This window comes from Vombatus ursinus, unplaced genomic scaffold (assembly GCF_900497805.2).
Source record: "Vombatus ursinus unplaced genomic scaffold, bare-nosed wombat genome assembly UNPS02014959.1, whole genome shotgun sequence".
Lineage (NCBI taxonomy): Eukaryota > Metazoa > Chordata > Mammalia > Diprotodontia > Vombatidae > Vombatus > Vombatus ursinus.
This window is the reverse complement of record NW_020954737.1, coordinates 3,863,381-3,888,297: the sequence shown is the minus strand read 5'-3', so window position 1 is coordinate 3,888,297 and position 24,917 is coordinate 3,863,381. Positions and strand designations below refer to the sequence as shown.

General features: G+C 36.1%; 1 protein-coding gene across 3 annotated transcripts in view; it reads right to left on the bottom strand.

Annotated features, from left to right (window-relative positions):
• The window catches only part of SEC22A (SEC22 homolog A, vesicle trafficking protein), a 74,119-nt gene that overhangs the window by 34,900 nt on the left and 14,302 nt on the right, over positions 1 to 24,917 (bottom strand). For all 3 annotated transcript variants that reach the window (XM_027845309.1, XM_027845311.1, XM_027845310.1), the window contains 2 exons: positions 14,678 to 14,841; positions 13,214 to 13,408 (listed from right to left, as the gene is read on the bottom strand). In XM_027845309.1, coding sequence (XP_027701110.1) covers positions 13,214 to 13,408; positions 14,678 to 14,841 — 359 coding nt within the window. The remainder of the gene's footprint in view (positions 1 to 13,213; positions 13,409 to 14,677; positions 14,842 to 24,917) is intronic.

The following is a 24,917-nucleotide window of genomic DNA, read 5'->3' as shown; positions in this document are numbered from 1 at the left end:
TGACATTTCTATATATTACTAGCAAAGCCCAACAGCAAGAGATAGAAAGAGGAATTCCATTTAAAGTTCCAATAAACATTACAAAATGTTTGGGAGTCTATCTGCCAAAGCAAACTCAGGAACTATATGAACACAATTAACAAAACACTTTCCTCATCATTTCTTCTAACACAATAGTATTCTATTACATTCACATACCCCAATTTGTTTAGCCCAATTGATGGGCATCGCCTCAATTTCCAATTCTCTGCCAACACAAAAAGAGCTGCTATAAATATTTATGTACTATGGGTCCTTTTCTCTTTTTTATGATCTCTTTGGAACACAGACCTAGAAGTAGTATTGCTGGATCAAAGGATATGTACAATTTTATAGTCCTTTGGACTTAGTTCCAAATTGCTCTCCAAAATGGTCGGATCAGTTCACAACTCCACCAACAATGCATTAGTGTTCCAATTTTCCCACATCTTCTCCAACACCCATCATTTTCCTTTTCTGTCATATTATCCAATCGGATAGGTGTGAGGTGGTACCTGAAAGTTGTTTTAATTTGCATTTCTCTAATCAATAGTGATTTAGAGCATCTTTTCATATGACTACCTAGTTTTAATTTCTTTATCTGAAAACTTGGAACTGTGATCAGTGTGATCATTTTGGAAAACAATTTGGAATTATACAAATAAAGTGACTAAATATGTACACCCTCTGACCTAGAAATTCCACTACTAGACATATTCCCCAAGGAGGTCCCTGATAAAACCTGATGCGCCAAAATACTTATAACAGCACTTTTTATAGAAGCAAAGACTAGAAATAATGTAGATGCTCATTGACTGAGGAATGTCTAAGCAATCTGTGATACTTAAACGCAATAGAATATTACTATGCTTATTATTATTATATATAAACAATATATAATTATATATGAATATAATATAAATATGATGAATAGAGAAACATAGAAAGACATATGAATTGATGCAGAGTGACATAAGCAGAGCCAAGAAAACAATATAAACAATGACTACAATAATGCAAAGGAAAATAAACACCACAAAACAGTTAAAAGTGAATGTTGCAAAATTAGAAAGAATAAGCAAGCCTACGAAGAAGAAACATGAAAACACAGTCTCACTTCTTTTGCTGTTTGCCGTCAGAGGTCTAGTGTATAACTTTTCAGACTTATGTATTTATGGGCTTTGCTTTTTTTTTCTTTTTTCCATCCTTAAAAAAATTATTTGTCATATGCGATATGTTTCTGGGAAAGGGAAGGAGGAGGGATATAGGAAGAAATTTTGGAGACGTAAAAATAAAAGATTACTAAAAATTACGGAGAAGAAAGGATGGGGGATCTAAATTAAATGATCTTTAGGTCAAATGATCTACCAGCTCAAAGACTATGACTTTTAGAGTTACTTTCCATGTTCTACTTGTTGGGTATATAGGGTGTTCAGGAGGACTAGCACCTCTAATAAGAGGGCTTGAAGAGCCCTTTTTTAGGCCTCATCATTTTTTAGGTGCTTATCCACTTCTGGTGTCCACCTTCACCCAACTTCCACTTGTGGTTCCAAGAAGCTACAGCATGTGCAGCAGCCACACTCCAGTTAAAACCATCTTGACAGAAAGGTTAAATCAGGCTGAGGGGAACTGACAGGCCTCAAACCTTTTGGTGAATTAGAGGGATGTCTACCTCAAGCATGTGAAGACTTCCCTGGTAGAATGGTCAGATAAGAATAATTTGTTCCAATGGCCAGAAAGGCTTTGGAGCCCGTAGAGTAGGCCTGCACAGCATGTGGCCCGCCAAAGGATTTCAGGTTGCTGTTATGTGACCCATGGCAATCAACCATCATCAGTCAGTCAGCAAGACAATCAGACAGTAAGACAGACTGATGATGGTTGGTTGCCACGGGTCACATGATAGCCGCCTGAAATTCTTTGGTGGGCTTCAAGAGGCCAGGGACCATATTGTCACGCAGGACTGGCTTAAAGCTTGTTCAGGCATTGAGGACATCAAGGTCATCCACTGCATCCTGAACCATCACTAGTCGTCTTGACTTTTGTCCTGCCATTGGATTCAATGACTCAGGAAGAGAGCGAGGCTGATGACTTTGTGCAACTCTGCCTCATTTAAATCTAATTCACATGCAAGTCAAGATATCAGACATGACGTCATGGGTCCTCTTTGAAAATGAAGGATGAACAACAACTCACTGGCAATAACAGCCAGAACTCAATGTTATCATATTTTAATGCAGTAAATAACACACACTATATTTTTATAAAAGATTATAGGAAAACATCACAAAACAGAAACTTGTTATCCAGCAGAGTTGAGACTGTATTTTTAAAAATTATTTCTACAATACAAATATTAGACTGCCACCATCAAACACTGAGTCTCTACACTGTGTAAGACACTGGGCTAGCATTTAAGTATAGGTTATATATTTAACTGTATTTGCAAATAACAAATTAAGGAATTGTGTATTTTATACAAAAGGGAATAAACTCCTGATTCCAAACCACTGGAAACTGGGAGAGGGAAAAAGCACTACTATACAATTCTTCTGAAATGTATTGCATTTTTCATAAAATTTGATTTCCCAAAATGACATGTCGGTGATTGAGTGGTGAGTGGGAAGCAAAGTGGGGAAGAATATCATAAATGTTACAAAAGAACTCAGAGTGCTTCCTTTCTCAGTAAAAGGATATTGAATACAATGAATTTCCATCCTCAGACCTCAACCCAAAGATAAAAGTCCCTGCCCTTTTGGACAAGGGGAAAATATTATGCTCCTATCATTTTAATGAAATCACAGTTCACTAGGTATCATCAAAGATATTTGGAAGGAGCAGTGATTAAAGTAAAAGTCCAACTGTATACAAATAATTATATATTCCTAACTGAAGAATTAAACTAAGCAGAAACTATCAGAAGTACATACCTGGAAGAAAGTGTGTCCCAATACTCTCAAACAAACGTGTGGTACCATGGATTGAGTTTGTAGTAAAGAAGATCTAAATTCAAATACTGTCTCAGATACTCACTAGCTGTGATTCTGAGCAAATCACGTACCCTCTCTGTGCCTCAGTTTTCCCATCTATAAAATAAGAATAATAGTACCTCCCTGCCGCCTCCCCATTCTTAGGAGAATTAAATCAGATGGTGTACGTAAAGAGCTTTGCAAACAAAGTAGTATAAATGTTAGCTATTATTATTACTACTGCTACTACACAATAGTCAAACTGGACTGCTTACCATTGCCCAAATACCATTAGTGCTGTCCTAAAGTATCTTTCATTATGATTTTTGTTCTGCCTGGAATGCCTTCCCCTTCACAGCCACCTGTCAAAACCTGACCACTGCTGGTCGCCTAGCTGGAGGTACTACAGACTACTGGAGACCTAGATCAAATGCTCCATATCCCCCCATTACACTTTTCTCTTGTTCACCTTCTGAACTCTCAATGCACTTTATTCAAATTTCTACATGATTCTTTTATCACTTAACACATTTTGTCTTGGGTATTTTTTTTTAATATTATTTGTTACAAAAGTAGTGACTTCAAAGTTACTAATTATCTCTTAAGGGCCAAATCTAATAACCATTTCTCAACCCTCATCTTCTTGACCTCTCTGAGTCCTCTGACATTGTCAATCATCCTCTTTTCCTTGGTATTTTCTAGCTAGGTAGTGCAGTGTATAGAGAGCAGGGAGTAAATCCTGTATGACCCTGGGCAAATCACTATCTGCCTCAGTTTCCTCCTCTGTAGAGTGAGGATAGTAGTAGCACTAACCTCCCAGGATTGTTATGAGGAGCAAATTAGGTAACATGTGTAAAGCACCCTGAAAATCTTAGTGCACCATAACGCACTCTTGTAAGTAAGATACAATTATTGTCTCTAGTCTTTTCTCTTCAATCTATTCTCCAGATAGCTGTCAAACTGACATTCCTAAAACAGATCTGACCATGTTACTCTGCTACTCAAACATCTTCAATAGCTCTATATTTCCTCTAGGAAAACTTTTTTTTCTTATCTTGGTACTTAAATCTCTTTTCAATCTGACTCTCACCTATCTTTCTAGCTTTGTTTCATATTATAACCTCATGGGGTTGTTATAAGGATCAAATGAGTTAATACACATAAAGCATTTCGAAAACCTTAAAAGTACATAAATGCTATTACTTCAGGAGGGTACTAGGTGGTGCAGAAGAAAAACTGCCATTCCTGGAGTCAGGAATACCAGAGTTCAAATCTAACCTAAGATACTTACTACTGTGTGATCCTGGACAAGTCACTTAACCTCAATCTTCCTCAGTTTCCCCATCTGTAAAATGGGGGTAAGAATTGCACCTATCAGGGTTTTTGTGAGGATAAAAAGAAAGTATTTATAAAGTACTTTGCAAACCTTAAAGTGCTAGATAAATGCTAGCTATTTTTGTTATCATTATTTTTATCATCATCTCTCTTTTCTTTTTTTAAATATTGGTCCTACCTTTCTGAACACTCCTTCTTTGTGTCCTTCACTGGATCTTAATCCAGTTAGTGTCCCCCAAGGCTCTGTCTTGGTCCCTCTTCTCCCTCTAAACCAGTGATCTCATCAACTCCCACAGTTTCAATCAGCATCTCTATGCAGATGACTCTCAGATCTACTTGTTCAATCCTAATCTCTCTCCAGACCTCCCTTGCCTATCAGACATCTCAAAGTGGATGCTATCATAGACATCTTAATGTCAACATATCCAAAAATGAACTCAATGTCTTTCTCCCCAAACTTCCCTTTCCTCTCTTCCTCACTTCCCTATTACTGTTTAGGGTACCACTATCTCCCTTCCAAGTCGCTCAAGCTCGATACCTCCCTATGATATCTGATTCCACATTCTCTCATTCCCCATAACCAATCGGTTGCCAAGTCTTGTAGTTTCGACCTTTCTAACACTCTCTCCTCTCCTCTGCCACTGCTACCTACTGGTGCAAGTCCTTATCACCTCATGCATGAACTGCTGCAATAGCAGGCTGACTGGTCTTCCTACCTCAGGTCTTGCTCTATGCCAATTCATCTTCCATTCTAATTGATCTTCCTAAATGCAGATCTGACCGTATCATTCCCCTATTTGATAAACTACATTAGCTCTCTATTACCCCTAGGATAAAATGCAAAATTCTGTTTGGCATTCAAAGCCCTTCAGAACCTGTTTTCACATCTTTCCAGTCTTCTGGGCATCTAGGTGAAGTAGTGAATAGAGCACCAGGCACAGAATCAGAAAGAACTGCATTTAAAGCCCGCCTTAGACACTAGTTGTGTAACCCTAAGCAAAGCACTTAACCACTGCTTGCCTCAGTATTTTCAGTTGTAAAATGGGGATAATAAACAGTACTTCCCTCCCCCGGCTGTTGTCAGGATCAAATGAGACAATAATAGTAAAGTGTTTAGCACAATGTCTTGCATACAGTAAGCGTTATATAAATGTTAGCTATTATTATTAAAATATTATCATCATTATTATCGTCATATCTTACTTTTCTCCATACACTCTTCAATCCAGTGACACTGGCCTCCTTGCTGTGCCTCATACATGAGACTCCATCTCTCTACTCCGAACATTTTCACTAACTGACCCTCGTGCCCAGAAAAATCTCCTTGCTCATCCTAACATCTCTTAACTTTAGTGGCTTCCTTCAAGTCTCACCTAAAGTCCCACTTTCTTCAAGAAGCCTTTCCCAGTCTTCCTTAATCTTAGTTCTTTCCTGATACTACACCCAATTTTTATCCTGAATATATTTTGCACATTGTACATAGTTGCTTGCATGTTGTCCCCACATTAGACTGTGAGCGCCTTGAAAGCAAGAACTTTTTTTGTCTCTCCTTATATATCCACAGCACTATCATCATGCCTGGCACATAGGAAGCACTTAATAAATGCTAGCTGACTGACTGACCAAAAAAAAATGTTTCCTCACTTAGATTATAAACTCAAAGTGCTAGGTTTTATTCATCTAGCACAATGCCTTACTTATAGAGAAGTGATAGCCAATCAAAAATTTCTGAATGTATGAGATAGAAACCAGAAGGAATGTCTGCAAAACCATGTGGGGACACTAGCCAGGGAGTGTAGCATCTTTAGACAATTGACACATACTCTTAGAAATAACCCCAGGAAATAAGATATGGCAGAAAGGCTCATCTCTAATCGAGCATCCATATGGAAAATATAAAGAGCGAAGAACCACTGACAAAACTCCACTGAGGAGTTCTTCACACATTACTTAAGGTATGAAACTTCATGGAAAGAATAGTAGTATAGTGAGGAAAAAAAGACAAAAGTCAGAGATACAGGAGAAAAGTCAAGATGTGAAAGAAAAGAGAAAACAAACAAAAGAGAAGAAGCTGTGTACAAAGGAGAAGCTAAAAAATAAGGCTTCTTGAACAATCAGAACAGTCAGAACTCCACGGTAAAAGTAAATTATTCCCATTTATTAGTTTTTAAATGGGAAAAATATAAAAACTTAGAGGATTATAAAGAAAAGATTGTGCAGTGCTGAATTTGAATTAAAAACCAATTTTAATATTAAAAGAAGTTGTTCTCACAGTGAATTAATAAGTAGCTCATGATTCATGAACTGTTTTTTAAGCTGCTCAATTTTTAAACAATTTTTCCAATATCAGTTATCCAGTATACTGAAAAATAGAGGTCCATCTGTTAAAAGAAAGAAAATTTCATTCTGGTATTTTTCTTTCTTTCTCCAACCTTTTGTTTACCTTAATAACAACTTGCTATCAAACAGAAGGATAACATGGGACCAAAATGAAAATTATAAATACAAATGTCCAAGTTACCAAAAAAGAAACAGTAAAATTATACCAGCATTTTGAATTCTGACAACACCTAGTGAAATTACGCAGTAGAGAAATGTGTATCTATAGTGAATTTTCCAAGTTTCTTCAATTAACAAATAATTATAAATTTTACTTACAATTTCACAGAGAAGTTAAGTCACTTAAATAGGAATTAACTACTGAAGAACAATTTTATGTCCTCTAAAGTTAGCAATTGCTTGAGAACCAGTATAATCTAGTTGAAAGAGCTTTAAAATTGCGATATCTGGTTTTGAGTTCTGCCCTTGTCATTTACTAGTTGTTCTCTCCAATAAATCATTTAACATCTATGACCTTTGATTTTCTCTATGTAAAATCAGGAAAATGCGTGAATACACATAGGGTTTGGTATCAGTGAATCACCAGGAGGCAAGATTCACTCACTGCATCATGTCAGGTTCTACTTTCTGTTCTAGCAAACCCAATGGTCACCTTAACCGGGGCAGACCCTCAACATGGAGGGGTAAGGTTTCCTACAGGCATACATCCAAACAACATTTCACACACCATTTAAAACTATGAAGTAAACTATCAAGCTCCTCTATTGTTTAAGCTCAGCCAACTGAACAATCCCTTTCCCATGCTACCAACATGCCACTCCAATTTACCTCCCACCATACTGGTTGTCCAATCCAGGCTTTCCTCTTCCACTTCCTTAGATAACAAACTTCACATCTATAGCACCTCTTCCCAAAACTTTCATCCTTATTCTAATCTCATTCATTACAAATGAATGAAGCATAACTCTTGACTACTCAACAATGCTACTTTAACGTTACAGATTCCCTCTTCTTTTCCACAAGAACTGAGCCAAAGTGGGCTTGCTAGTGCTCTCTCTCTCTCTCTCCCCCTCCCTCCCCCTGCCCCACACCTTTCCCTCTCCTTCTCCCACTCTTTCCCTCTCTCATGCCCAAATATGCTCTCATCACCTAAACCTACAGAAGATTTCCTAGTCTTGAGGTCATCTCCCCTTCCCTTCTCCATTCCTAAAATCAGGATCATTATACACTCTCTAATCACTACTTTTCCCTCTGGTCACAGAGAAAGAGCTACGGTAATCCTCAATAAGATTAATCATTTATACTTGCTATTAACTTCAACACTTTTGGCCTCCTCTAGGACCTTACAGCAACAATTATCTCCCTTTACTCACAAATCTTCAATCTCTCCTCTCAACTGTCTCTTTCCTATCAGCCTGAACAAAAAATGTTCAGGTGTCTAATTCCTAAAATAGCCTTCCTTTGACTACTTTATCTTATTTAAGTTACTGTCCTATACTCTCTTTTCTCTTCACTTCCAAACTTCTTTTAAAAGTTGTCTAAATCCAGATGCCCTCATTTCCACAACACCTAGTCTCTCCTTAATGCTTGAAAATCTATTGCCAAAGTATTGCCAAAACTTCATTGAAACTGCTCTTTCATAAGTAGTATCTATCTAAAACCATCAGCAAACATCTGTAATGGAAATAAGCTAGAAGCCTTCCCAATAAGATCAAGAGTAAAGCAAAGATGCCCATTATCACCACTATTATCCAATATTGTACTAGAAATGTTAACTATAATAATAAGAGAAGAGAAAAAAATTGAAGGTATTAGAATAGGCAATGAGGAAACAAAACTATCACTCTGCAGGTAATATGATGGTATACTTACAGATTCCTAGAGAATCAACTAAAAAAACTACTTGAAATAATTAACAACTTTAGCAAAGTTGCAGGATATAATAAACCCACATAAATCATCAGTATTTCTATTACCAGCAAAGCTCAGCAGCAAAAAATTTAAAATAACTGTAGACAATATAAAAACACTTGGGAGTCTACCTGCCAAGACAAATCCAAGAACTATATAAACATAACTACAAAACACTTTTCACACTAATAAAGTCAGATCTAAACAAAGAGGAAAAGATCAATTGCTCATGGATAGCCCAAGCCAATATAATAAAAATGACATTTCTACCTAAATTAATTTACTTATTCAGTGCCATACCAATCAAACATCCAAAAAAACTATTTCATAGAACTAGAAAAAATAACAAAATTTATCTGGAAGAACAAAAGGTCAAGAATATGAAAGAGATTAATGAAAAAAAAAAAATGCTAAGGAAGATGGCCTAGCTGAACCAGATCTCAAAGTATATTATAAAGTGGCAATCATCAAAACTATCTGACACTGGCTAAGAAATAGAGTGGTGGATCAGTGAATAGATTATGTACACAAGACATGGTGGTAAATGACCACAGTAATCTAGTGTTTGATAAACCCAAAGACCCTACCTTCTGGGAAAAGAACTCACTATTTGACAAAAACTGCTGGGAAAACTGAAAAAGAGTATGGCAGAAACTAGGTAGAGACCAACGTCTTCCACCATATATCAAGATAAGGTCAAAATGGGTACACAATTTAGACATAAAGGGTAATACCATAAGCAAATTAGGAAAGCAGGAAAAGTTTACCCGTCAGATCTATGGAGGGAGGGAAGAATTTCTGACCAAACAAGAAAGAAAGCATCACGAGATGTGAAATGGACAATTTTGATTATTTTAAATTAAAAAGGTTTTGCACAAACAAAACCAATGCAAGGAATTAGAAGGAAAGCAGAAAGCTAGAAAAGAATCTTTACAGCAAGTGTCTCTGATAAAGGCCTCATTTCTCAAATATATACTGAGTCAAATGTGTAACAATTCAAGTCATTCCCCAACTGGTAAATGGTCAAAGGATAGGAACAGGTAGTATTCAGATGAAAAAAATCAAAGCTACCTATAGTCATATGAAAAAATGCTCTAAATCACTATTGATTAGAGAAATGCAAATTAAAACAACTCTGAGGTATCACCTCATAATTATCAGACTGGCTAATATGACAGAAAAAGAAAATGATAAATGTTGGAGAGGATGTGGGAAAATTGGGACACTAATGCACTGTTGGTGGAGTTGTAAACTAATTCAACCATCCTGGAGAACAATCTGGAACTCTGCCCAAAGAACAATCAAACTGTGCATACCCTTTGATCCAACAATACCACTATAGGTGTGTATCCCAAAGAGATCATAAAAAAGGGAAAAAGGATCTACAAGTACAAAAATCTTTTACCAGATTAATTATTTATCCTTTCATATGATAGCTTCTCAGAATTGCAGTGGCTAAGAATTAGAAATTGAGGGGATTTCCATTAATTGGGGCATGGCTGAACAAGTTGTGGTAAATGAATGTAATGGAATATTATTGTGCTATAAGAAATGACGAGCAGGATGCTCTCAGTAAAACCTGGAAAGACTTATATGAACTGATGCAAAGTGAAGTGAGGAGAACCAGGCAAACAACTGTACACAGTATAGTAACATTGTGCAATGATCAGCTATGAAAATGACTAAGCTCTCCTCATCAATACAATGATCCAAGACAATTCCAAAGGACTCATGATGGAAAATGTTACCCACATCCAGAGAAAGAATTGATGGAGCTTGAATGCAGTTCAAGGCATACTATTTTCACTTACATTTTTATGTGGGTTTTTTTTCCTTTTGGTCTGTTTCTTCTTTCACAAGATGAGTAATATGGAAATATGTTTTACATGATTGCACATTTATAACCTGTATCAAATTGCTTTAGTATTTTAGAAACAGGGGAAAGGAGGGAAGGAGGGAGAAAATTGGAACTCAAAATTTCACAAAAAAATGAATGTTAAAAATTGTCTTTACATGTAACTGAAAAAAAATAAAATACTTAAAAAAAAAAACAAACACTGCTCTTTCAAAGATCACTAATCACCAAATCCAGGAACCGTTATTCAGCCATCATATTCCTTAAGCTCTCTGCACCATCCAGCACTGCTGACCATATCCTTCTTTTGGGAACACTCTCCTCCCTTTGCTTCAGATATTCCACTTTTTTTCTGCTTCTTTTCCTCTGTCTTTTATCACTCCTATGTCACTCATTTCTCAACTTTTCCCCAATGTCTTAAGTTGGTGTTCCTTAAGTTCTTGTTTTTAGACCTTTCTTTTCCCATATATACTCCTCTCCCTTGACAATCTCATCCATTCTCTTAACTTCAAGAATCATGTTTATGCATATGGCTTCCTAAACACTCTCTCCCTAGCTATGAACACTCTTCCAAGTTCTAGATCAAAATCTCCAAATGCTTCCAGAATCTCTCTTATTTGTCCCACTGACACTTCAAAGTCAACATAAACAGTCAAACCTAACTTTTCCCTTACATCTGCTTCTTCTGATCTCACTCTTTCTTTCAATGATCCTATTATGGTTCACCTAGTATCTCATATTCTTGACTTTGCTATCTTGACTTTGAAGGACATTCCCTTCAAATATTCATGAGTTACCTGTTGATTCTACTTCTATAAACTTTTTCACATCTCCACCTTTACATTTCTATGAGTTTTATATCAAGATTCAAAAGTATTTCAAGAGACCTGAACAAAAGGCCAAAGGAAACTATGTTACATAAGGAACAGCTGAAGAAGATAGGGAAGCTTATTCTAATTAAGAAAGGATTCAAGGGAACATGATTACCAGTCCAAAGATATCTGAGGGGCTATCATAAGAAAGGGGAAGTGAATTTCTTCTGTATTACTCTGGAAGACAGTCCTAAGACAACTAGACAACTGGGTAGAAGCTCAAATGTGACAGATTTTGGCTCAATGTAAGAAAGAATTTTCTAATAATGAGAGATGTTCAACAATGAAATAGTTTGCCTTGTAAAATACAGCTTCTGATCACTGAAAATGATCAAGCAGAAGCCAGAAGAGAAGTGATTCATGCATGGCCTACTACTTGAATAGAAGTGAAGGGAATAAGGATTTATATAACACCCACTACATGCCAGGCACTGTGGCAAATACTTCATAAATATCATCTCATTTGATCAATCTGATAAAATAAATAGCTTCTAAGATATTTTCCAAAACAGCTGTTGTTTTAAAAAAAAAGCATTTTATAAATCTAAAGTATTAAATCAAAGTATCCATTACTATAATGCATAAGGAAGGGGCAGGGAAGGAAATGTGGGACGTGATTTCATTGTCCTGGCGAGGAAATTACCTTTAGCAATGTAGACCTACAACTATTTGGCAATCTGTAGTCTTAATGTTTTTTTAAATTTTATTGCTATCTCTTGTTTTTACCTTCATTTCCCAATTCAACCCCCTCTCCTTCCCTACCCTTATCTATAAGCTATCCCTTATAATAAAAAAAGATAAAAAGAAACATTTCATCAAAACCAACAGATCAACAAAGTATGACATTATATGGGGTATTCTACACCCATAATCCACTGTCTGGGTCACTGAAAGATGAAGTGACTGGCCTAGGGTCACAAAGCCATATATTTCAGAGGTAGGATTTGAACTTAGGTCTACCTGCTTCTGAAGCCAGCTCTTTATCCATTACTTCATGCTGTTTCTCATAAACACAGATGCATAAATTTATTTGAATATTTTCTCCAAAATATAACCCTAACCTTTCTAAGCCTCATCTTCCACTACTTTTCTAAAAGTGCCCTATGCTCTCGCCATGCCAAACAGAACTTAATCACTTATTCTCCATCTATGCCTCACACCCCCCTGCATCTATGCTTTTACTATGCTGTTCTAATCACCTGAAATGTCCTCAGCACACTATTCCACAAGTCAAAATCACACCTTTTCTTCATGGTCAATGTCAAAAGCTGCTCACTCAATGAAACCTGGCCCTAACCTCTCTTACAGCAGTGATCGTATTCTGCCTTGTAGAAGCATTACTGCTACTAGAGCTACTCTCTTAACCATTACAATGCCGCTCCCCTCCCACTACATTGTGAGCTTCTGGAGGGAAGGTAGTATATTTTACTCATCTTTGTTTCCCAAGTTGCCTCAGCAAGGATGCTTCATATGTGGCAATAAATATTTGCTGATTTGAGTTTTCTCTGACAGTCAAGAATCTTGCCCTAAAATCCAACTGGTAAATTATAAATTGGCAGAAGCAATTCACATTCTTCTCAACAAGTTACAAAATTATTATTCTTCTGGGGTTTTTAAAAAAGAGTCACTTAAGAGTAATTTAATAGTGAAGAAATCTGAGAATTTTTTTTTTGTAGATAAATCCCTTTTTTTAAATCTTACCTACATTGATACTCTCCAAGTCACAGGAAAAAATATTACACTTTGTACTTTTGTAGTACTTCCACATACCTGGTTTAAAGCATGAGAATAAAGCAATTCATTTTAAAAGGCACTTCAATTTTTGCTTAAAAGGTACTTCAATTACCAGATAAAGCAGAAATGTTATCCATACCAAACGTTTAAGAGGAATGAAATAATTAAAATTCAAAACTCACCAGAAGAAATCTTACTAGCACTTTTACATTCCACAGAAAATGAAGATGTGAATCCATTGGGTGATCCCAGTTCACACATGGAAACTTGATAAGGTGGTCTTAGCTTGATTTCAGTCTGCATGTCAGAAAGATTTATCTTTGTTGAAAGAGACCTGGGATTGTTATATCGCTGCTTGGTCCTCTGAATGAAGTTATCTATATAAAATTTAAAAAAAAATTCAAAGACACACTAGGTAATTAAATCATTTAAGATGATGCAGAAACAACTGTGACACTACACAGGTATTAAAATTTTATCTATTTTAATAGTGATTATAGAGAACAACACTCCTCTCATCACTCTCTTTCAGAACTCTTTTCAAATTTAAGAAAAAGGTCTTTATCTAATGAAATGTTGAATCTGTCAATGTTTACCAACTATGATTACATAATCACTTCCACTGTAAAATTAATTTTAATATTTAAAAATAGATATTTTACATATAGCATGATTTTTCAAATTGACTATTTAATACTAATCTATTGCCCACAGCTTATTAGAAATATAGATTTTAAATTCTTCCTTTACTACTGTCTCTAAAAAACACATTTATGAAACTAGTACACATATTAATGAAATCAATGAAAGCCATTTCCTAAATGTATTCTATGTGGAACTTATTTTTTACTATTTGACACTTGGCTTTAAAATCTGTATGACTTAGCTGCAGGATTGTACAAGTAATTTTCTTCTCCTTTTTCCTCTACATTAAGCAAGTAAGATGAACACTTAACAAATAGAAAACTGAACTCTTAGTTTGTGAATATCTCATATTAATGACTTCAGAGAATAATTCTCTGAACCAATTAGAGCATTCTATCCCCTTCACATTTCCTACACACTTAACCCTACTGAATGTTTTAATTAGATATAACATGACTATCATTTATTAATATGTTAACTAACAAATTTTTAAAATATTTGCCAGGCCCTACCCCAATAGCATCATGACCTGCAAGGTAATTCTGAGCTCATCAAGGCCTTGATCACAGAGTACAAGCTATGGCCAGTTCCATGGTCTACTGATCTGGAAAGGCTTTGAGGGCAGGTCCAGCAACAGTCAATTGCTACTGCCCAAGAACCAAACTAAATTAAAAATTAATTAATTAAAAAAAGCTTATCACCAGAAAGCAGGCCAACAGGTAATGACATTTTTTGATAGTAATTCATGAAAACTACACTTTAAGGGTAGAGGGGATGATGATGAACTGTTGTGGTGACAGAAGTACTGGGACCAATGAAATCATGGCTATTTTGAAGTATTTTATTTATGCCAAGTTATTATACTCTATATAAAAGCATCTGAACAGTCTATGGATTTGCCAGTTTTTAAGGATCAGCTAAAAAACTATATGATCACCTAACTTAGTTTCTGGAAAAGAGTAAGATGTAGTGAAAATAAATAAAAACTATGAGGCACTTACCAAATTCAATGAAACAGTATGGTCTGACAGCAGTGTTTGTCTTCATCATGTTGTAAGTACTGATGAATTCCTTCTGAAGCTCATCCAGGAAAGAGAAAGCCAAGACATTTGGGTAATTTTCGGTACACAGCATCATGTAACTCACTCCCAGGGAACTAATAAAACTATAGTTAAAAAAAAAATAGTTTAAAATTTCAAATGAAATCCTGGTAATTTGCTGCCTCACAAGAATAGTTCCAGCCAAGCAAATAACTGTCATGGTGGTCATGAAGACAGTAATATTTATTATACAATCTAGTAAAGATTTTCAAGGGACAAAAACATAATTATGCTTTAAACTACATCTTTAAATCAATGGAATACCAGTGAAAAGAAAAGGAAGATGAGAGACAAATCGATATCCCACAGTTAAAATTATATACCACAGTATGGCAAGGGGTAAAGATTAACTCTTTAAATACTAAAATGTTTTAATTTAATTTTTAATTATTTTATGGAAATCCTGATATGCTAACAACATCCTCTGTCTTAGTAAACAATGCATACTGAACATAATTTAATTTTCTTGAGAACATCAGTCATACTAATGTCAATATATCTGTAATATATGTAATATAATGTGTGTGATGGGTACAGGATATGGGGTTGACTATACTTAGATTATCTTTTTAAAAAGAAAAAAATGACCTCACAATATGGTCATTTTACTTTCTCATAAAAGTGGAAAGAAAGACTTCTCTAAGGCAATGTGATAACGGCTGATTTTCTATAGAATTTATTATAGAATTAACAGCTAAAATGACCTTTTCCCATGGAGTTTTCCTGCCCTCCAAAAAAGCTTCTTCAGTTTTATCATCAGTGTTTGACTCATCAGCAGAATAGAAACATTTTTCATGATTTCTGCATCACCAACACAAAAAACAACAGTTATCTCCTTAGCAGGGTATACCTTTCTATCTCAAGTGAATTAAGTCTATTGATGGGGCGTAGAGAGGCAGCCCCCATCATAAGAAACCTTGGCAAACATACTGCAATTTTCTCCACATCCTCCTTAATGTTTGACTTTACAGGCACAACCATACAAAAATTTAACTGCATCTTAGGCTCACAGGAAGATACGGCATCGAAAGTCTTTTCTGCCTACATGATTGATTGACTTTTCTCATGAAATCTTTTTTAATAACATTTCATATTCTGATCAACACCTGGTTCCAGAGCTTAGATCAATAAGGTAATACTGGAGGTATGGGGGAGAGGAAGAGAATGATAGTAAAAATAAAACCAGACCCTAATCCTTCTTCAGAATGAGAATGATAACTAACAACAGTATAGCTCTCCTGCCCTATGGTAAGCTATGTTTCTGAAATGTTCTTTCACTGCTGGTACAAAAATATGACAGAACCAATCAGGGGAAAAATTTGTGCAGGTATTATGTCTATAAGCCACTGGTAAACAGGTGACACTTTTGAAAGCTCTAGGACAATTCAATTTCAAATCACTAAAGCCTTCAGTTTATGGGCAGCTGCAGCATATGCACATGATACACAATTGTTCTTAATGCTGCTCTAAGGGACATCACCCAAAGAGATCAGTTTTATTATACTATAAAACTATTCTCTGGATAGACTGTGTTCAGAAATTAGTTCTCTGATCACAAAACTGTTCTGCAGTTTCATGTTTTACTGACTTTTTTTTAACTAGATGCAACTACATTTCTAATACCAAGTCACAGTTGGATATGCCAAAGCCAACATTCAAAAAATACAAATAGTTCAGGTAACTGTTAAAACTCATTAAAAAAAATACTTTGGATTAGAGATAAGTGTACCTATTTTCATGGAAAATCACTCACAAAATACAGTCTAGGTGTTCTAATTTGGTAATAACAATTCCCATTTATATACTACTTTAAAGTTCCCAAGGCAGTTTTCACACAACTCTGAGGTTAAGTGTGGTGCTACCAAAAAAAAAACAAAAAGAAACAAACAAACAAACAAAAAAAATCAACTCAATTTAAATTACTTTTAATGGCAAAAACTTAGACCAGGTAATTTTTTTGAACTGCAATGTCATGCAACATGGCTAAATCAATACTGTACTGATCCATCAAAATATTCCTATTTGCAATTTTTCATGCCATTTTCAGACCTTTATTTTTTGTTAAGGTTAGCATTAATTGAGTTAACACGTTTATTCTTTACCTTTCATTAGAGAAAGCTTGTAATCTCTACCATTGGATGGCTTTTACAACACACATTTTACTGGCATGGCTTGCTTATGGTAGCGAACACCCCACCAGAAGCTGCTATACTGTACTGGATACCATGACTCTGGTGCTGTGCTATCTTAATAAAAGAATTCTCTTCAAGGGAATTAAGTATATTTGTTTTTTTTTAAACAGTAGAATAAGTTCCTTGAGAGCAAGGAATGTTTAATCTCTCATTCCTTCTCCCTCCCTCTCTCCCATGAACATACATACACACGCACGCACGCACACACATACACACACACACACACACCCCTATATGTATACACACTGTTTCAGGGGAGAGGTGTCTCATAAGAGCATAAGATCAGAAACTTCAGTGTAACTTAACAGTCTTGGAGAGCTACCTGTGATACCAAGAAATTCAGTGACTTGCATATGGTTAAGCCCTCCTAACTCTTAAGGCTGATTTTCTATTACAACACAGTGTCTTCCCACCATGTGTAATATAGCAGATGCTTTAATAAACTTTTGTTCAATTGGACACTGTAACCTGAGAGCACAACGTACCTGGCAAACATATGAAAAACATTCACTGACTAAATGATTGAAATTAGTACAACTCAGTTGGCCCTACCGCTAATATCTACCAAAATTGTTGTACTATTCTAGCGGCTGTGCTTTCACTGTGGGACTATTTGCAACATAGAAATAATCTCCAGGGCCACCAATGTTTGCAGGGTTTCTTACCCTTACACAGAACATCCCAAAATGTTCTGCTCTCCTCCTTCTGCTTTCAGCCATTCCTGTTCTCTACCATCAGTAAGTCATCTTCCAGCCCTCAACTTCCACTTCCTTCTCTTTACTTTTCTTTTTTTCCTATATCTCCTGAGCTGCTTGACTTTGAGGCCTGACTTACAGCTACTTTTGGTCAAAGAGGAAGAATCCAGCTTTTGAACAATGAACAAACTTTTGTCATCATGGGTTCAATTCTTCTCACCATACTCCAAGATGTGAAAACTTCTGTACCACCTCTTGGTTCAAGGCTGTTGTAGCCAGTTAACTCTGCTAGACATCTGAGTAACTGATAATTGAAATATTACTACACCATTTACACCATACATACAAAACACTGTAATAGGTGCTATGGGATACACAAGTACAATAAGCTGCATTTCCTACCTACAAGGAGCTTATACTCTAACTCGAAAGACAACACAAGCACATGCAAAATATATTAAGTGAATAAGATCCCATTTTGCATTATCAGTACTCAAACACTATTATTTGAGTACTGATAATACAAAATGGGAAGGTACAGTCAATCTCTAACAAAATGACATACAATTTGTTTCCTGCAGTAATGCACACATTTGATGGAAATGCTTGTACTTTGGTGCTGACAGGTTCAAATATCAATAGGAATACACGTGGCATCTTTGACACAAACTGTAAACACAACATGTTAAAATCACTAAGGGCAGAAAGGAGTTTATATTGGAATCTGTGCTTTGTAAACCTCAAAACACTATACACCTACTACTGCACTGCATTTCCATGACCTCAAATTAATATGTTCACATTTAGTCAACATAATCAGATTTTATATTAGAACACTGAGTATAAATTATCAGAGTATTATTATTATTATTATTATTAAAAATTTCCATAACTAATATAGGCAAAGCAACACTGTATAATAAACAGGGCACAAATATAAAACATCTTAAAAGGTAAATTCTTGATAGTTCATGCTACATAGAGGTGAAGAGTAAATTAACATGTCACAATGAATAATTCAATAGAGGCACTAATGTCATCCCTGTGAAAACAAATATTATTAAGCATCTATTACATGTAAGGCACTGTTCTCTTTCTGACCTTTTTAAAAGATACTGACAAGAAAAAAAATGCACCCTTGTTTTTTGGTGGAAATACCAAGTGAACAAAGGATCGAAAGACAAGAAGTTGGGGAAAACATGAGACCTGGGTAACACTAAACTAGAGAACCAGTTATTTAATAATCAAGAGTTGACGACACCTGCCTGATTCTCTTTGGGTGACTATATTGTGATGCCAAGTCACAATTGGTTACGCCAAAGCTACCATTTAAAAACCGCAAATAGTGCAGTAAAATATAACAAAAACGTTGCCATACCTAGGTGGAGCACTGAGCCAGGAGTCAGGAGGACCTGAGTTAAAATCTGGCCTCAGATACTTTCTAGCTGTGTAACCTTGGGCACATCACTTCAATTCTGTTTGCCTCAGTTTCAACTGTAAAATGAGGATAATAACAGCACCTAACTTTCAGGGTTGTTGTGAAGGTCAAATGAAATAATATTTTGTAAAATGCTTAGCAAGTCCCTGGCACATAGTAGGTGCTATACAAATGCTTCCAGGGGTGGGGCCACATGTGGCCTCGAGGCTACAGGTTCCCCACCCCTGGAATACCCTTCCAGTTTCCTTCCCCCTTCCCTTTGCATATAATTTTTTCAATATCTTCTCTCTAAAACAATAAAATGAATTGGGATTACGAAATTATCTCAGTCCTATTCTACCACCAAAATTTATACCCTCTATTACCTTTGAAAGTCTCATCCCCATTTTCTAAAATATACAGATTCTTCAATACAACAGCAGCAACAAACCCTAACTCCCTAAAATTTCTCTGGAAATGTCACTTTTAAAAAATGGATGTTTGAAAGAAAGATAAAGGGGTGATTTATAGCATGGCACAGAGAATGGAGTGCTAGAGTCAAGAAGAGCTGGGTTTGAATACCCTTTCTAACACTTGTTATGGGACCACGGACAAGTCTTTCTCCTCGCCTCCAAAAATCGGTAACTTTACTTGCAATACCCACCTCACACTATTGCTTCGAGGTTCAAATTAGAAAATTTATATAAGGCATTTTGCAAATTTTAAAGTGTTACTATATATGCCTGCAATCATCATTATTATTATTCATGAAGCAAAAAAAGGATACTGTTTAAGATGCTAGCAATACAGTGTCTTGTTCAAAGTACAAAAGTATGCAGGGTAAGGGAATATACAGGGAATAATTTTCTTAATTCACTTCTCAAAATCTGGGAGGGATAAATGAATGAGAAAATATACAAGTAAAAAAAAACCAAAACAGTAATTCTCACAAAGAACCAAGAACAAAACAGCAACATAAAAGAACAAAATATTTGTGTTAGCACAAATTGTCACTGATAAGTAAAAATAAAAGCATTTCTTTTTTGCTGGTTTTAAAAAGGAAATATCTTAACATTTTAGGATAAATCAAGAAAATATATAAATTTGTCATCTATATTTGTCAACATAGGACCATGTTCTACAGCAACACAACAGAAACATGCTTTTCCGGTTTAAAAATTCAGGCAAATCCTCATTTCCCCCTGTCAATTACACAGGTGTGACATAATTAGAATGCTAGAGGAGACAAAAAAGCATTCATCTGGATCTTTCATGTATGCAGCCTACCCTCCATTTCATTCTAAGTTCCTTCCTTTATTTTTTCCTTCTCCTGATGAACTTTTATCCAGCTCATAAAATAGGAAGAGGAACATTCATGAGTTCCATAACAGGAAGCAAAGAATGTGAGCATTTTGTGAGTATAATGATTTATTTAAGTGGGTCAAAAACCAAATCATAAAAACAATAAAAAATTTAAAATAATGATTCAATATACTAAATACATGGAAAGCAACTTAAGCAATCATCGGAGTAATATTTATATTCCTGAACACATATTAACAAAGAGAAAGAGTGGCAAATGAATTGAGCATGAAATTAAAAAATAAGAAAACAAATAAACTGAGATCAGAAGACTGACGAGGAAGCGTATCTCCCAATTCCTGGCAGAGAGAAAATGGACTAGACAGAATGAAGCATGCATTTTCAAATATAGCCAATATGTTGACTTGAAAATTAGTTGAGATAAAACACAAGTGAACTGTTAAACAATGGGCTGCTTTTCTTAAAACAACAAAAATGATGAAAAAATGATTGAAAAAAATAAAGCCAAGATTATAACAAAACCTTGGTTATCCAGAATTACAGGAGAACAAGTCTTTCTGGATATACACAATTTGTGTAAGATTTCATCCTTTTAATCTTAGAACATTCAAAGTGTATTGAATTGGTAAGTTGCCACCACCTCTGCTACCTCTCACTTTGTTCTTATTGCACTCTCTTTTCCTGTCTCTGTGTCCCATTCTTTGCCCCTACCTCTAACTTCTCCAGGCCTGCCTTCAAAGTGGTTGGTAAATAGACTAATCTCACTCTGGAGCATAATAAAGAGTTCTCAGGAGCCCTCTTCCTTTCCACTCAGAGGTTTTTTTTTCCGGTCAGCAAAGATAACTTTTTCTTCTTACCTACATGTTTTAATGTACCAAGAATTAAGGATTTGAGTTTAGGCGAGAATATGTTAATAGGCTACCCAATCTGAGTGATAAGCAAAGTAAATGAAAGGGTTGAAAATTAGGTCTTTTGAATATTTCTATTGAGTATCTCCTTTACATATCTCATTAGTATCTCCTTTACATATCAAACAATGAAATTAAAATCTGCACAACAATATACCAGTATCTCCTTTATATATCAAACAATGAAATTAAAATCTGCATAATAATACAGTCTCAACAATACTAAGAATTAAAAACAAATTTCCCTTTTTGTAGGAGGTAGCAAAATTCAAAGCAGTATAACAATTTTTCTTTGTTATAAGGGAAGGTTTGTTTTGGGGAGAAGAGGAGTAATTGGGAAATGACAAAAAGAAAATAAAGCATCAATAAAACATTCTAAAAAATCTAGAGTAGCAACTAATAAATTTCATCAGACCAATGTGGGGCAGGCAGGAGTTGGTTAATAAACAATAGGAGAAACCAGAGACCTAAGGAAAAACTCGTACTCTGTGCGCTTGGAGTCAGCACCCACCATGTTGAGGTAAAGGTATAGAGCTGCCACTAAATAAATTCAGTTTGTTCTTGACAATATAGGTATTTATTAACCAATAGTACTGGACGAAACACCTACCACCTACATCTCCTACTTCTGTACTCCACCCCTGCCCTCACGCCAGGAAACTTTAATATTTATGTTTATGTATCCTCAAACACCAAAGCCTCCCAATTCAACTTCCCTCAACTCCCTGGACTTACATCTTTCACACCATCTTATTCTTAGGTCTCACCATCACACAATGGTGCTACCTCCTTGACCTCAAATTCAAATTCAGATGTGTGTTTGTAATATCCTATCCTTCCTTCTTTCCTTCTACACTTATAACCCATTTTCACTGGAATCTCTCGTCCTTTTATCCTCTCTGTTCTTCCAATCTACGGTCTCACATTTCTCTGGCAGTCAACTCTGCACTTTATCGGTTCAAGAATAAAATCTCCCTCCACCCTTGGTGTCATACGTATTACTTTTTAATACTCAGCTCTAGTAAATAGACTATTTAGGTAGGTCTCCCCAACCATCTGCCTCTTTCTCTCCACTGCTGAACGGCATTAGAACAAGTCCCACAACCATGTTTCTTGGGTTCACTACAAATTCATGTCATCTAATCTCACTTGGGCTCTCCCTGCTGTACAGCAATCCTTGTATTCTTCCAAATCAATTGTTACACTAGCTGAAGTGATTCTTTCAAACCTCCTCTAAAGCCACCTCTATATTCCTCTCCTCTCAGCAGATGACTTTGTATCTCACTTTGAGAAAATCAAGGCTGCTTGTCCTGAGTTTATTCATTTTCCCCTCCTCCTCCTCACCTCAGACTCCTCTCCATCTTTACCTATGCTCTCTGCCTCTGCACCAGTCTCCAAAGAATAAGACAGATCAACACTCTAATTGTACCCATCCCATCTAAGGAGACTGTCCCAGTGATCATCATTTGTCTCTCACTCCACTACTGCTCCTTTTATTACCTGCAAACTACAGGCAACCCTGACCATCCCCTCAAGTTATTATTCTGTATCTGCTAGACCAGGGATGGGGAACCTGTGGCCTTGAGGCCACACGTGGCCCTCTGGGTCCTCAAGTGCAGTCCTTTGACTAAATCCAAACTTCCTTCATTTCCTTAATAAAAGGAGAGGAGGTAGGTTTGAATCCTGATCCTACCTAAGGTCACCCATGTGAACTTGGACAAGTCACTTAAAATTCGAGGTCCTCAGTTTCCTCAAATGTAAAACAACTGAACTAGATGGCTTCTAAAGGCCCTCTCCAACTCCCTTATCCAATCATTACCAAATCCTGTTGATTCTACCTCCACGTCTCTACAATTCCCTCCTTCTGTATGCTTACAACACTACCACCCCTCATTTGAACTACCACAATAGCTTCTTAATTGGTCCCCCTTTTCAGTGTCTCTCCTCTTCAATTCAACCTCCACATAACTGAAAAAATGATATTTTTAAGGTACAGGTCTGATAATGTCACTCCTCCATTCAAAAAGTCTTCTGTGGCCCCCTATAGCCTTTAAGAAAAAAATACAAACTCATCAGCCAACATTGAAGGCCCTCCCCCATTTTAACTCCAACCTACTTTTCTACGTTTATTTCTCATAACTTTACTTCTTGGTCTTTATGGTCCAGTCAGACTCTCCCAGTTCCATGCCACCAAGAGACTTCAAGTTCTTTGAAGGCAGAGGCATTTGCACCTACAGTTTAAAAGAATGTTATGCATACAAGAGCCACTTGTTTGTTAAATTGCTCCACACTAAAGAATTCTCTCCTGCTTTCCCAAATAGTAAAACTTCTATTATCCAATAATCTCAAAGTTTAAGTAATCTGGTCACAGATTATTTTCAATTTAGGAACAAGCTATATGGCAAAAATTTGTTTTACAAATTAGTTGTCTGGAACAGAGCTTATTTTTCCATAGGAATAATGTTACAAATGGTCATGTTCCTAGGTTAGCTCATAAAGCCTATTTAACTCAAAATTCAATAGACTCATGAGTTCATTAATGTAAGAACTATCAATGTTAGTACTACTAGTATGTACCAGTGCTACTAGTACTTAGAATTTATACATGGGCTTCCCATTCTGCGCAGTTCTGGTATATGTTCTCCCTTAAATCTCTCACCTATTGATGTCTACCATTTGTTCACTGCTCTTTGAAAATTTGATCTTCAGAGATTGTTGTGTTCTAGGATTTACAACCATATAATAACACTTAGAACACTGGGATTAAAAAAAAACAACAGTTGTGTCATGGAGCATTTTGGAACCATCAAAAGTACTGCCGTTTGTGGAAAACAAGCAAGTTCTTCTCCTATTCGATTCTAGATTCTGATCACTGTCCAGCTACAGTGTATTTATATACCTGTACCAATCAATTGCCCAACTAACTGCTTGGCATAGTCTGCATAATTGGCAATGTCTGCTCAAAATGGCTCACTACCTTTGGTGGACAACATCATGAACAGAGCCTAAATAAAAGAGGACTTCCTTATAAAAGGTGGGATCCTCCAGATGATTCTGTTTCCTGATCACAGTGTGATGACTACAGAATACTATGGTACCTCTTCAGTGAGATTCAAGGCCATTCAAAATAAAGTGACCTAATAATCCATTTCAGGGGAAAAAATAAATGAATGAAAGCTTAGCCCATAATAGTTTAAGCACATATCTGAAATGAAAAAATGGAATCAAAGAATTTTTAGGGGCTAAAAAGAATTTAACAGTCTTCTAATCCCATCTCATTTTACAAATTGAGAAATCAATGGCCCAGAGAGCAACTAGTTAGAAGTAGGCGAGGACTAGAATAAGACAGTGCTTCCACCACACCAAATAGTACAAAACAACATCTCTGAAATATCAGCAATTAAGTAATACAGAAAAACAATGAAATGTGACAAATTCATTCTTTATGCACAATGCTGGTGCTTGAGCATATGTGTAGATATCCCCCTTCCTCAGGGCAGGTTAGCTCAACCCTGGCCCTTGGACCTCTGCTTCTCTCCCTTTGGAACTTCAGCTCCAGGTAACCTCCCACCTTCCCCTAATATCAGGCCTCAATTGTGCTCCAAT